We start from the raw sequence: 12939 nt of genomic DNA, 5'->3' as shown, positions 1-12939 counted from the left end.
AAAAAGAATCTGAAGAATGAAAAAGAATGTGAAGTGACACATCACTATATCTAAGCACTTAACATCAGATATTAAAATTCCTGACAGGACCGGACACTTTAAAATATCCAGAGTATAAAGAAAACAGAAGTGGCAAAGCGAAATCTTGACATTTACCTCTTCTATATAAATGTCATAGTCTGAATCATCAATATCAAATCCATCACCATCACCAGTGACTGTGCCTGTGACGTACCGATGCCCATAGCTTCCACTTCCTAACTCCTCAGAGCCTGAGAAGACATAAATGGCATTTTCAGTTCATATATTTTTTCTCTTTGCACACAGCAATTCAGATCTTACCAGCTCCCTGATTCACAACACTTAAATCTGAAGTGACGCTTATGTTCATCCTGTACAGACAACACAAGTGGTCAGTATGGAGATAGCAGTGGCTGTCCAAGTGATATACACACAACTTAAAACAAAGTGAAGACCTTAATTTAGTCACTTACTAGGTGATTAAACAAATAAAGCAAGCAAAGCTCAGTTCTCCGTCTGCAAACTAACCTGTATTCATAATTTTTCCAGGACAGAGATTTCAGACTTTTTTGGCATGCACAGCATTTTAATGACTAAATTTTTTTGGTCAAACTTTTCCCTTTTGGAAATACAGTTTTGTATCTGCCTTATTGGTACTGCAAAAAAGATGGGCACAGGTAAGATACACTGTTTAGGAGTAAATCTACTTCCACTGATCCCAAAACTCCTGAAATTAGAGTCCAATGTGTATTCCTAGACTATTTTTTAAGATACATTTTAGCACCTTGAAACAAGAAACATGTACAAACATCTTCACCCAGAGGGTGGGTGGGGCACTGGAACAGGCTTCCCAGGGAAGTAGTCACAGCACCAGCCTGACAGAGCTCAAGAAGCACTGGGACAATTCTCTCAGGCACATGGTGGGATTACTGGGGCTGTCCTGTGCAGGGCTGAGAGTTGGACTCAATTACTTTTGTTGGTCCCTTCCAATTCAGGATATTCCATGATTCTAGGACCATGTGTTTTTCATGTACATAATCTACTTCTGCCACTTCCTGGAGTGCTGAACTGTGCTTTGGAGGACTCTGGGCTAGGAATGGACAGTTTAAACAGTAAGAGGATCCTCATTTCTATTCCATAGAAAGTATCTGTACTTTTCTGTACTTTACATTGCAAATTCTGCCTAAACAATCATTTGTGCTTTTAAACTACTAAAGTTCACCAGGTCATGAAGAAATATAGTAAAAGCAACAAAATCATTACAGTTACTTGTAATTTCAGCAAGGCTGAGAACAGATACCATTAAACCATTAAAACAACAGACTCATATATCTGCCTTTTCCATACAATATTTTGCCATCACTTAAAAGCATAAGCAAACCTTCCATTTGCAAAGTCTCCCTACTGAGCTGAGCATACTTACCTAAATCTTTTTGTACCCTCTCCTCCTTTGTTGTGATTGCAACCCAGAAGCCCTGGCAGGCAGTTATGAATGTATGTGCACCACATCTAACATATGTGCACCATATCTAACGTATGTGCACCAGAGATGAATGTGTGCCCTGGTTGACTAACTGGCCACACTTCATATGCTCTGCAGGGGCTGCTTATCAATGGGCTTTTCACATTACATCAGCATACAGAAAAATTAGAAGCAAATGAGTAGAGGTCAAGAGGAATACACACTTGCAACCAAGAGACCACACTGGACTGGGACAGAATGTGTGTGTTTCCACTCTAACATGCATACCTAGTCATCTGTAAAAATAATACAGTTTATCTGTACATTAAACAGAAGTATTCAGCACTGAGTTCTACCAAATTAGCTAAGCAGAGAACTCTGCTCTATGACTGGTAACAAGATGAGACAAACAGGACAAGCTACATCCAGATTACTTCTGCTACTGACTGTGAATGCACAGGCAAATTACTGTTAGAGAATCAGACTGCACATTTATGAACTGGTCCCAGTCCTGCAACCATTGGAATCAATTTTACCATGCTGAAATTAATAGATAATACCAAAATGTAAACAAAATCTCTTAGTCCTAGTATTCACTTTTATAGTCATTCAGGTCAATTATCATCTGGAATAATTTTGCTCCAGGTAGGAAGCTGGAGAGACTAAAGAAGAGCAGAGCAGAGCAGAGCAGAGTGGAGTAGAGTAAAGTAGAGTAGAGTAGAGTAGAGTAGAGTAGAGTAGAGTAGAGTAGAGTAGAGTAGAGTAGAGTAGAGTAGAGTAGAGTAGAGTAGAGTAGAGTAGAGTAAAGTACAGCAGAGTAGAAAATTATTTAGTTGGAAGGAACATACAGGGATCATCTAATCAAGCTGCATCTTCCACCCACCACTGTATCAGAATCCCCTTCTTTGGTAACAGTGATTCTGTAAGAATGCATTTACACAACAGTTTCAGTGAGTAAAACCACAGATTTATGCATTACAAATATGATTTGCAGTTGGATTGCTTTTGTATGGCCTGGTTTTGGTAGCAGGGGGAATCTGCAGGGGTGGCTTCTGTGAGAAGCTGCCAGAAGCTTCTACTGTGCTGGCAGAGCCAATCCCTGGTGGCTCCAAAGACGGATGTGCCACTGGCCAAGGCTGGGACAATTAGAAATGGTGGTAATGCCTCCACGATAACATATTTAACAAGAAATTAAAACAAAGCTTGTGGCACAATTCCAGATGGAGAAGAGTAGGAGGCAAGAACATGTGAGGAGAACAGCTCTGCAGACACAAGGTCAGTGAAGGAGGGGCAGGAGGCGCTCCAGGTGCCAGAGCAGAGATTCCCCCGCAGTCCCTGGTGCAGTCCCTGGTGCAGCCCCTGGTGAGGCAGCTGTGCCCCTGCAGCACAGGGAGGTCCACACGGACACGAAGATCCACCTGCAGCCCCTGGATAAGCCCCATTTCAGAGCAGGTAGGTGCCTGAGAGGAGCCTGTGAGCCTGTGGGACACCTGTGGGAAGAGGGCCCTGCTCCCAGGCTGGAGCAGCCTGTCCTAGAAGGACTGCACCTGTGGAAGAGTGACCCACTCTGCAGCAGTTTGAGGGGGACTGGTGCCCATGGAAGGGACTCCCATTGCAGCAATTTGCAGGGAGCTATTGCCCCTGAGATGGAGCCATGCTGGAGAAGTTCATGGAGAACTGTCTCCCATGGGAGGGACTCTATGGTGCAGCAGGGCAATGACTCCTCTCCCTCAGCAGCGAGAGAAGCCCCGGGTGATGAACTGACCACAACCCCTATTCCCTGTCTCCTTGCACTGCTGGGATAGGAGATAGAGCTGGGAGTGTGGGAGGGGTGGGGGAAGGTGTTTTTAAGGGTTCATTTGACTTCTCATTGTCCTGCTCTGATTTTGTTCATAGAAAATTCATTTTGTATCTCTAAGTTGAGCCTGTTTTGCCACTGATGGTATTTGGTGAGTGATTTGGTGAGTGATATTTGGTCCTTATCTCAACCCATGAACCCTTCATTAAATTTTCTCTCCTCTGTCCAGCTGTGGAGAGGAGAGAGAAAGTGTTGTGGGGGGGGGGGGGGTATGGGGGGGGTGACATCTGGGCTAGGTTAAACCCAGTGTTTTTATTGGAGAATGAGGACAGTCATGAGGATTTTGAGATAAGGATACTAATTGGGAAAAGTAACAAGCAAAAATAGTACTAAGAATCTTAAGTGTTATAGAGCAGAATGATCATGGGGAATTTTTGTTGCAATTGTGTTAAAGGATCAAGGAGTAGATTTTGTGTAAATTGTTCATTTTTGTTCTGTGTTGTGATGTTTTTATTTTGGTTTTAGTGTTGGGATTTTTTTTTAAGTTCACCACAAAAGAGATTTATTGATAATACCATGAACAATATCTTTTTAGTACCACACACAATGACTTTACTTCTGCCTTGATTCAGACTTGGATGTAGAAGTTCTCAACAAAGAAAGCCAGCTCCAGTTCACAATCTGCTCTTGGCATTTCTCATTGGCTTCCTTCATTTTCTTGGTCAAGAGCTTTGTATTCTGCTGCTTCCCCCTTGTTCTTTTGAATGCACTGCTTCTTCACAGCAATATGGCTGTGCTTATGGCGCTGGAATCTCTAGTCACTGGATCTTAGGATCTTGGTAATGGGTTTCTTGCCCCCTTTTTGGTGGCTTCCTCACAAAATACATGGAGAATGTCATCCTTCTTAGACAGGTTGAAAGCCTGGAGGTTCTGCTGGTCCTCTTGGCACCAAGATGACAGGGTTGCATCAGTCATCTCCAGAATGCCCTTTCACCCTTTTTCACTATGATAGAGATCAGGAGACTCAATTTTGCATCAACAATGCAACTGCGAATGGATTTGCACTTTCTCTCTCCAATTCCTTGGGGGCGATAACAGGAATGGCCCTTGCTGAGCAGAAGGAAGACACATCCGTGAGGCAGGACACCTTTGTCATTGCCACCACTCATCCAGACAACATATCCCTCCCACTCCTCACCAAGGGAATCAGTCAGGACCTCCACGGCCATTCATTTCTCGTAAAATGTTCTTAGCATGCACCCTCTGTCCACTTCAATGAGCTTCTGGCAGCCGGTGGCTGGGAACCAGATGTTCAGCTTCATCATGCTCATACCCTGACACTGCAGGAAACGGCAGCTCTAACTCAGCTCCCAGCATTTGCAGAAATTCAGCTCATGGAATCACAGCATCACAGAATTAACTAGGTTGGAAAAGACCTTTGAGATCATCAAGTCCAACCTATGACCTAACACTACCCTATCAACTAAACCATGGCAGTGGGCCACATCTAGTCTTTATTTAAATATGTCCCAGGATGGTAACTCCATCGCCTCCCTGGGCAGATGATTCCAGTGCCCAATGACTCTTTAAGTGAAGAATTTCTTCCTAATGTTTAGTCTAAACTTCCCCTGGTGCAGCTTAAGATTGTGTCCTCTTGTTCTGTCAGTGATCATCTAGGAGAAGAGACTGACCCACCACTGACTAAGACCTCTTTTCAGGCAGTTGTAAAGAGTGATAAGGTCTCCCCTGAGCCTCCTTTTTTCCAGGTTAAACAACTGCAGCTCACTCAGCCATTCTTCATAGGGCTTGCATTCCAGGCCTTGTTGCCCTCCTCTGGACATGTTCAAACATTTCAACGTCCTTCCCAAGCTGAAGGGCCCAGAACTGGACACAGCACTTAAGGTGTGGCCTCACCAGTGCCCAGGACAGGGGGACAATCCCTGCTCTGCTCCTGCTGGCCACACCATTGCTGATCCAGGCCAGGATGCCATTGGCCTTCTTGGTCACCTGGGCACACTGAACACTGCTCACAAAGTTTCATTGAAAATACAGGAAAACTGAATTTCCGTGCATTTTAAGTGAGCTCTTTGGGATATACACCAGGGAGGATATTGGGCATTGGTGTTTGTTAATGGTCATTTATTTCATATGCATCTTCTGGCAGCTCCCAGTCCATTGAGATGTTAAGCTCATCAGACCTTGCCCAGGGAACAGCCTCTTAAAAAGAAATTTCCATTCCCTTACCCAGGGTGAAGATGAACAAAACCCTCAAAGTTAGTTAAAAATTTTAGAAGTTGTATCATTTACAACACTACTACTCACTACCTTTATATTATGCGTCTGAAAGTATTTTGAGCTAATTTTGTTCTTTTAATGTATAAAAGTGTAATTTTCCAAAGAGCAATGGAAGTCACAAAGATAATTTGGGAATAAAGAAAGGAAAACTCAGGATGTATCAGGGGAAACAATCTAATTTGTATCCAAACAAGCTGTGATACACAAACTCCATTTTCTAACTTAGAAGTCAGAAGCTACAAAATAAACATCTGTCATGGTCAAAATGCTGTCAAGTTTTTTCTCTTTTCAATCAAACCTTCTATTGCCTTAATGGGATGTAAGTTTGATAAGGATGGCAGGAGTGAAGCAAAGCAGAAAATGAAGTATCTATATATTCAAACACAGGCAAACATTAGGTCTCATATTCATATTCAGATAAATACGCTTTATATACATGTGTATGGATATGATTTTAATGCCATGCCAGTTTCACAGAAATGTAACTCTCCTGATTTGAGTGGTTATCACTAAAATACATTAATAACCACCAGCATGCAATGAGATGGGGTAGCTCAGGAGAGACTGGCAGCTCCCCAAACAGCAGGTGTGCCTCTTTCATCCAGCAGATCAAAATGCTCCACGCTCTTCCACAGAAGACCTTGGGAGACAAAATGTACCCACTATTTAAAACTAGACAATGCTTCCTTTCACGTTATTGAACAGGTACGACATTTAGAGCCTGGAGAGAACAAAGAAGGTATGGCTTATTGTGTCTGGTGGAAAGACTGCTTTGAGGCCCTTCTTCAAGGAGATTCACTATGTAAATTTGGCTTCACCAGAATAAGTGTGACTTCAGAAGGTGTACTAATATCCACAGGTCTCACACTCTACAATTTTTCCCACTTCTGACTCTGGCCATCTGTATTTCAGCCAGCCCATGCTACACTGCTCTACCTGCTGATCTGTGAGCAGTTTTGGTAACATGTAATGCACTTGGGAGCAAGGCAGCTGTTGGGTGCACTCACTCCTGACCATGTCTGAACTTATACAGGTGAGCACACAAAGGACTGATGAGGTATCAGACCACAGGCTTCTCAGCTGCCTTGTTCTTCCCTACATTTGGCCTTGCTCACTGGACATAACATGATAGCCACATGTGACATGATGCGATATAACTACAAAACAGGATGCAGAGAAATTCACAGGACTTTTTGTAGATAAACCCCCACATCAGCCCACCTGTTAAGACCACCGTGTTGCTTTCGTGGAGAGCTCATCTCGTAATGGGTGGTAAGTCAGGTACAATTAAGCAAAGTGGTACTCTGCAAATACCAAAACAATGACTGCAGAGATTATAAGCAGGCTATATTTAATTAAATCAGTGTTCCAGTGTACAAGGAGATGAAGTCTGATTAAGACCTTCTACTAGGTCCTATAATCCCATTTTACAAATAATTGAAGAACTTGTGAGGGTCATGAACTTTAGACAGCCTCTTTCCAAATAATTAGGGATTAAGTTATATTAAAGAAATCTTTCTCAAAATAACTATAAAGCCAAAACTTTTGTTTTGCTAATTAGGTGGCCATCATCATACCAATGAAGAGACATTAGAGAGTGTAGGAGGTAGAACAGGAGGCACTGTAACACAGACAGATTGAATGGAAGTGTGAAGAGATTGACTGGCTTCATCCAGAACCCCACACAGGTCTTAATCCAAAATACATCAGGAGCATTTTAAAATGCATTTTATGTTTTTCAATGACTCACAGTGCAACACTGCATGTCACCTGGCCTGGTTCTTGCTTTTTGTCACTGTCCCTGCAACTAGTTTTGTAGAGTCTTGGGAGATGTGTAAGAAACAGTACGGGGGAAAGCCTTCTCCATTTACTATCTCCAGGACACATCACCACCATTTAAATCAAGGTTTGGGCCCCAGAGACTGCCCTTTTTTTGAGCCAGAGCTTCAGCTGACATATTCAAGCTCCATGCAGAATATATATGCACCTGTGGCAGTGTCCTGCTCTGTGTGATCCTGGCAGTGACAGCCAGGACCAGAGGAAGGGATGTGACCTGCTTAAGCAGTCACTCCTGTCACGTTTGCTGTGGAGACAAGCAGGAGGGTATTTTTAACAGAAGAGACACTTCCTCTGTTAGTCTGGCAAAGCCCAAGGCTGGTGACCTTGCAGGCACAGTGCAAACTCCATCTGTTTCCCGAGGAGATGAAGGGTATTTAAGCAATGCAGGTGATGACATCTTTTTGTTTGTTTGTTTTATTCTTTGGGACAGTTTATTTTGTTGTTTCTAAACTGAGTATGCGCAATCTCTTATTTTCCAGTGAATTGTCCATGACATTTTGAAAGATTTTATACAACAAAAGCCCAACAACCATGTAGATGAAATACCCACAATATGCAACTGTAATTAAGAAAGGTAACAAAAATTTGATTTATTGCATCATTTCCCTCCAGAAAAAAATTAATGAAACCAAATCACAAATAAATAAGAACCCTTGGGAAAACTTGCCCTCTCTTTCCTCCCTGAAAATGGAGCAATTAACAAAGCATGCCTTTTTTACTAGGTAAAGGGGTAACTGCTTATAATCAAGGCCACATGTTCTATTTTCAAGGACCTTGGGAGGCCTGTCACATTAGGTGATACTGTCAGCACCCCTTTAGAGGAGCAAACAAAGATGATGTTTTCCTATGCTGACCCAAAACAACGAAGGCAAGAGTACTGCAAAACCACCCCCATTTTAAAAACAAAATGAGTGAATTACCTGTGAGAATGAGACAAATCACAACAGAAAACATCCCCGAGTAGCATGGACTCATCTCTGCCTCAGCCTGCCTACAAGAGCTGCAAGAGAATCTGTGCAGGTTGTGAAGGTCCATGCTTTTGATATAACATTGGGAATTTGTTAATCAATTAACATAAACATCAGAAAAGCACTACTTATGTCAAGTCTTGCATTAAAAAATCCAGCATTTACAGGCGTAAAACTACATTTTTGAAATCCAAACATACTAAGGATCTTAGTGCCAGCACCCTCTGAGTTTAATGCAATGCAAAGGAGTCAGATATTGTATGAACTTCTGCCAGCTTTCTCTGATATTTCAGGAATTTCTGAAGAACACATAGCAAGCAGAAAACGGCATCAAAAATCTGTGGCGTGTAGCATGTTTCGCTGCTTAGATGGGAGGAGGAACCATCGTAACAATGAAGGTAGTAATTCTTATGATGTGCACTCTGAAGAATAAAGGCGCTTCAGTTTCAGAGATGCCAGATATCTGATATCTTTTCAAAACCACGAGCGGACTGAGAGGCATCTGCTGGCACTTTGAGACAGCCAAGCAACTGGTGCCACCGGAGACACATCAGTGTACCTGAGACAGCCCCAGGGGACTATCAGGTGTGAATGTGAATGGCACATGCCCTCCTGCGGTGACTGTTGAAAACCACAGAACGTCAAGAACCTCAAATCTGATGAACACTTACACCTGAGTAACTTAATTGAGTGATTAACTGGACCAAAAAACTGAACTTTCTGGCTGCTGGAAGCAGGAGGGCACCTTCAGATACAGAATGTGAACTAGGAGTGAGTTTTAATTGGATTCCCTTGAACACAGTGTGTAGTTTGGGGTTTCTTCTGTTTCTGTTTTTTTTTCTGAAACTTGTCTGTGGTTTAAATCATTCTTCTGAGGTTTTTAATGTTTTGGGGGAAAATGTTCAGGCTATGCACAGCTTTAATGAAGAACAATTTTCTCCCAACAAAAGTTTAGCTTTTCTACTAATGCACAGTGTACTTGTGTGTCTGGTTAACATCAAGTCAGTCTCCTACACAGACATCACAAGTAAAGACAAGTAAGAGCTGCTATCAGCTAGACTATCATCTCAGCTACACTCCTCCCTTCAGAAGACCAAATCGTTTATTTCTAAAGGCATGCATCCCTGACACTTTTGAGCAACACTCCTTGCTCTGCACAAATCTGGTTGTTGTGACAACAGGTATCCACAAGAAAATGCTGCTTTTCTGGCATAGTAGCTATACATAGTTTTTAAGCCTCTTCTCAAAGGACATACTGGCAAAAGAACATTTGCCAAAGGGTCCAAAGTGCCAAAGTAGTCCCAAGTACAAGTGGCCTGCAGCAGGGCTGGAATACAGCACAGACATGACATGGCCCTGACCTGCAGGGGCTCTGCCTGGTCGTGAGAGTCTTTGCCAAGCACTGCAGGGCCCTTGGAGCAGAAAAATCAACCTCTTAGCCACTGCAGCACCCAAGTGCCTACCCTGGGCCAGCACAGACGTTTAAAGCCCATTCAAAGAGCAGTGCAAAATGCATAATATATTGAATTTTCAGATCTGATCCAGGCACAGAGAACCATGCTTATGTCCCTTATGGACCTCTCTAGAAATCAATGGTTATACACACCAGATGTGAATTTGATTCCAAGCTCTAATGACAGACACCCATGTTTTGGAGACATCTCGGCAGGCCTCTGCAGAGCAAGCAATTTCCAAGGCAAAGTGCCTTCGCTGGAGTACTACAGTAACAAGGACAGCATGAAGACAATTCTACCCTTATTAACAGAGCTAAACACTTTATCTTTTCTGACCAAAGGATGCAGCTGCTAACATCCAAAGATAAACAAGATATTGAGGAGCATAAGTGTGCCTGCGGCAGCAGGAGCTGACCCTGGAGGATCCACGGGCCAAGGAACTCCAGAGTACACTACATGAGGTTTTCACAAACATTTGTTTCAAAAGTTAAACTTATGAGCTCAGCAGCCATAGCAAACTACATGCAAACTGTTCAAGTGACTGAATTTATGACAGAGGGACAAAAAGAATGGAATCTGCCATATAAGAGTCAAAAAGGGATTCCATAACAGAGAGGCAGTTTAGAAATAAATCTTTATCAGGTTAAACTGGTGGATCACTAAGCATGTTGTTTATGTTTTTGCATCATGCAAAATCTTGCAGAGCTCACAGTCCTACATGAGTATTTGCTGCTCATTTTCACTAGTTAATTAGAGATGGTTTGCAATTGAGAGAGTAAGAAAAGAAAAAAAAAAAGGCACTTACACTTAACAATTCTGTTATACATTTTTATAGAAAAAGTTTGGAACATTAATGATACAGCTCAGCCCCCATACCTTGCTGGCTTTGGCTCTGTTTCCTCCATTGTTTGTCTTTGTGACACTGGGTTTTTTGCTATTAGAAGATGTCATTTGTGTGATTCCCAATACACTCTGTGTTGATTTGGTTGGGATTCTCACATATAAGTTATGAATTTGGGTGTGATAAGGAGCAACAGCCTCTTAAAGTCAGCCCACAGAGACACCAGCACTAGCAGAGAATTGCATCCTGAGGAAGCCCAGCAGCAACTGGACCTACCTTTATTGCAGTGTGCATTGTCTATATCGCTACACAAATGTAATTATAATAGTTAACAAGTTGGTATGTTGTCATGTTCACCTAATATTTTTGCTATGCAGCTTCGGATCAAAAAGGGGTGCTTACTTCCTTTCATTATTATTTTCATGACTGTGCTTAACAGTTCAGAGTCTTACTCCTCAGAAAACTGTACAAGTTTGATATGGGCTTCCTGAGTTGCTGAAATCATAAATGTAATATATACAGTTCAGCTTCAAAGAACAGAAAAATGAACAATAGACTCATCTCTTTCATTTCTCCCCACGATATTCACTTAGTTCTGCATGAAGCCAGCACAAAATTCAGAAAGTAGCGATCCAAAAATACCTGTCAATGACCTCCAGAGCAAAGATATGTCATGAGAGTGATGCTGCCTGGGTCTTTTCAAATCTTTGCTCGTAGCCAGGCTTTCCCAGGGTGCTTGCTGCAACTTCTTCAGACAGGACTGAGAGGCATCACAATGTGACTGGAGAGCAACTCCTTCCACCAGCAGGCTTCCACAGCTAGCCCAGGTACACTTTATTTACAGATGTACTTCATTTTAGTTTAGCTTTAATAACAAAAAGGTGGTTGTACTCACTGAACGTGCGAATGACATCACTCGGTGCACTGGCAGGGCTGGATCCAAAGGAGTTTGCTGCTCGCACGGCAAACTGATACTTGGTGTTTGGGAGAAGTCCTTTGAGAACCATGGACTCCATCTGGATCTGCTCTCTTATTACTGTCCAGTTGCTGTCAAGGTCTGGCCTTGAGGATCAAACAAAGACCAGATCTTAAATAATTAAAGCTGGCTGTATAAATTAGCTGCACTTATACTTTTCTAGGGAATATACTAATAAACGAGACAGAAGTCTACTAAATCATCACTGAAACACTTCACTCTTAAAGGATCAGACTGTGCAACCCACCATCACCAGGCTGTGAAGCCTGTGATGTAGAAACTGTACAACCCAACCAACCCAATTACTCAGATTTTGCTTATAAAGCCAAGGAGGTTATTTAGAAGACTGACTGACAAATCCAGTTAAGTTTATCTGTTTTGTGGATTTTGGATTCATAGTTTTTAAGTGAGGGTCTATTACCCACTGTTCTGAACTCCCTATGTGGCTGTATAAAGCAACAGTTTGCAATAGCAGGAAAGATCTTGATTTATTTCTAAGAGTTTGTGTTCTAATGCCAGTAAGTCCCTGCAAACATATACAAGCATTAGCAAGATAAGAATCCAACATTTAATCTCCCAGGTAATCAGGTTAATCCACTCACATAGGAACATACCGATCTAAAGCCTTCAGAAAAACAGACAAAAAATCAACCCAAACGAAAAACCCCAAATAAAACCACCAAAAAACATACACAGACAACCCACAAAACCCACAGAACAATAATGCAGAGAACATGGCTTATGTACCTGGATTCTGTAACGACAATCCTACAGCTGCCTTTGTACAATGCCTGACTAACTCCTGATTGACACTGGAAGCCATCTGCCAATAAGTACTTCTCCAAGTGCCATTATATTCCAAGTGAAACCAGTATAACCATTCACATGGCAGTTTGTTATCAAGTGTTTTAAGTTCATGCACAGAGGCACGCTGTAAAGGGGTGGGCAACTTCAAGTACTTTGAGAGAGTATTCTGACGCTTTCTCACCATTTCCACTCTCTCTAAAAGTGGCCTCTTCTTATCAAAGAGAGACCAAAATAAGAAGCTAAACAAATACAAACAACACAATAATGTAAACATTCACTCTAGGCCACCCAAATTATTAAAGTTTATGAAAGTAAAATAAGGACAGAAATGGCTTTCAGAGAAAATTATTCCAGTGTTCTAGCAATATTTATTACAGGAAATAACCTCCTAGTGCACCCTGAATCTTCCAGTGTTTACACAGGACTAGCTGCAAATGTCTCCAACAGTTTTCAAATTAAAAATTATAGCACAAGGCAG

At 42.1% G+C, this 12939-nt stretch overlaps 1 protein-coding gene across 1 annotated transcript in view; it reads right to left on the bottom strand.

The window, feature by feature from the left end:
* EGFLAM (EGF like, fibronectin type III and laminin G domains) overlaps positions 1–12939 on the bottom strand; it is a 72484-nt gene that overhangs the window by 30997 nt on the left and 28548 nt on the right. The window contains exons 7-8 of the mRNA XM_066181075.1: positions 11574–11740; positions 157–272 (exon numbers count right to left, since the gene is read on the bottom strand). Of these exons, the coding sequence (XP_066037172.1) occupies positions 157–272; positions 11574–11740 (283 nt within the window). The remainder of the gene's footprint in view (positions 1–156; positions 273–11573; positions 11741–12939) is intronic.

This window comes from Chamaea fasciata, unplaced genomic scaffold, assembly GCF_029207755.1.
Source record: "Chamaea fasciata isolate MVZ Bird 193981 ecotype frontalis unplaced genomic scaffold, bChaFas1.0.hap1 SCAF_4, whole genome shotgun sequence".
Lineage (NCBI taxonomy): Eukaryota > Metazoa > Chordata > Aves > Passeriformes > Sylviidae > Chamaea > Chamaea fasciata.
The sequence above is the reverse complement of the archived record's forward strand: the minus strand, read 5'-3'. Positions and strand labels throughout refer to the sequence as shown.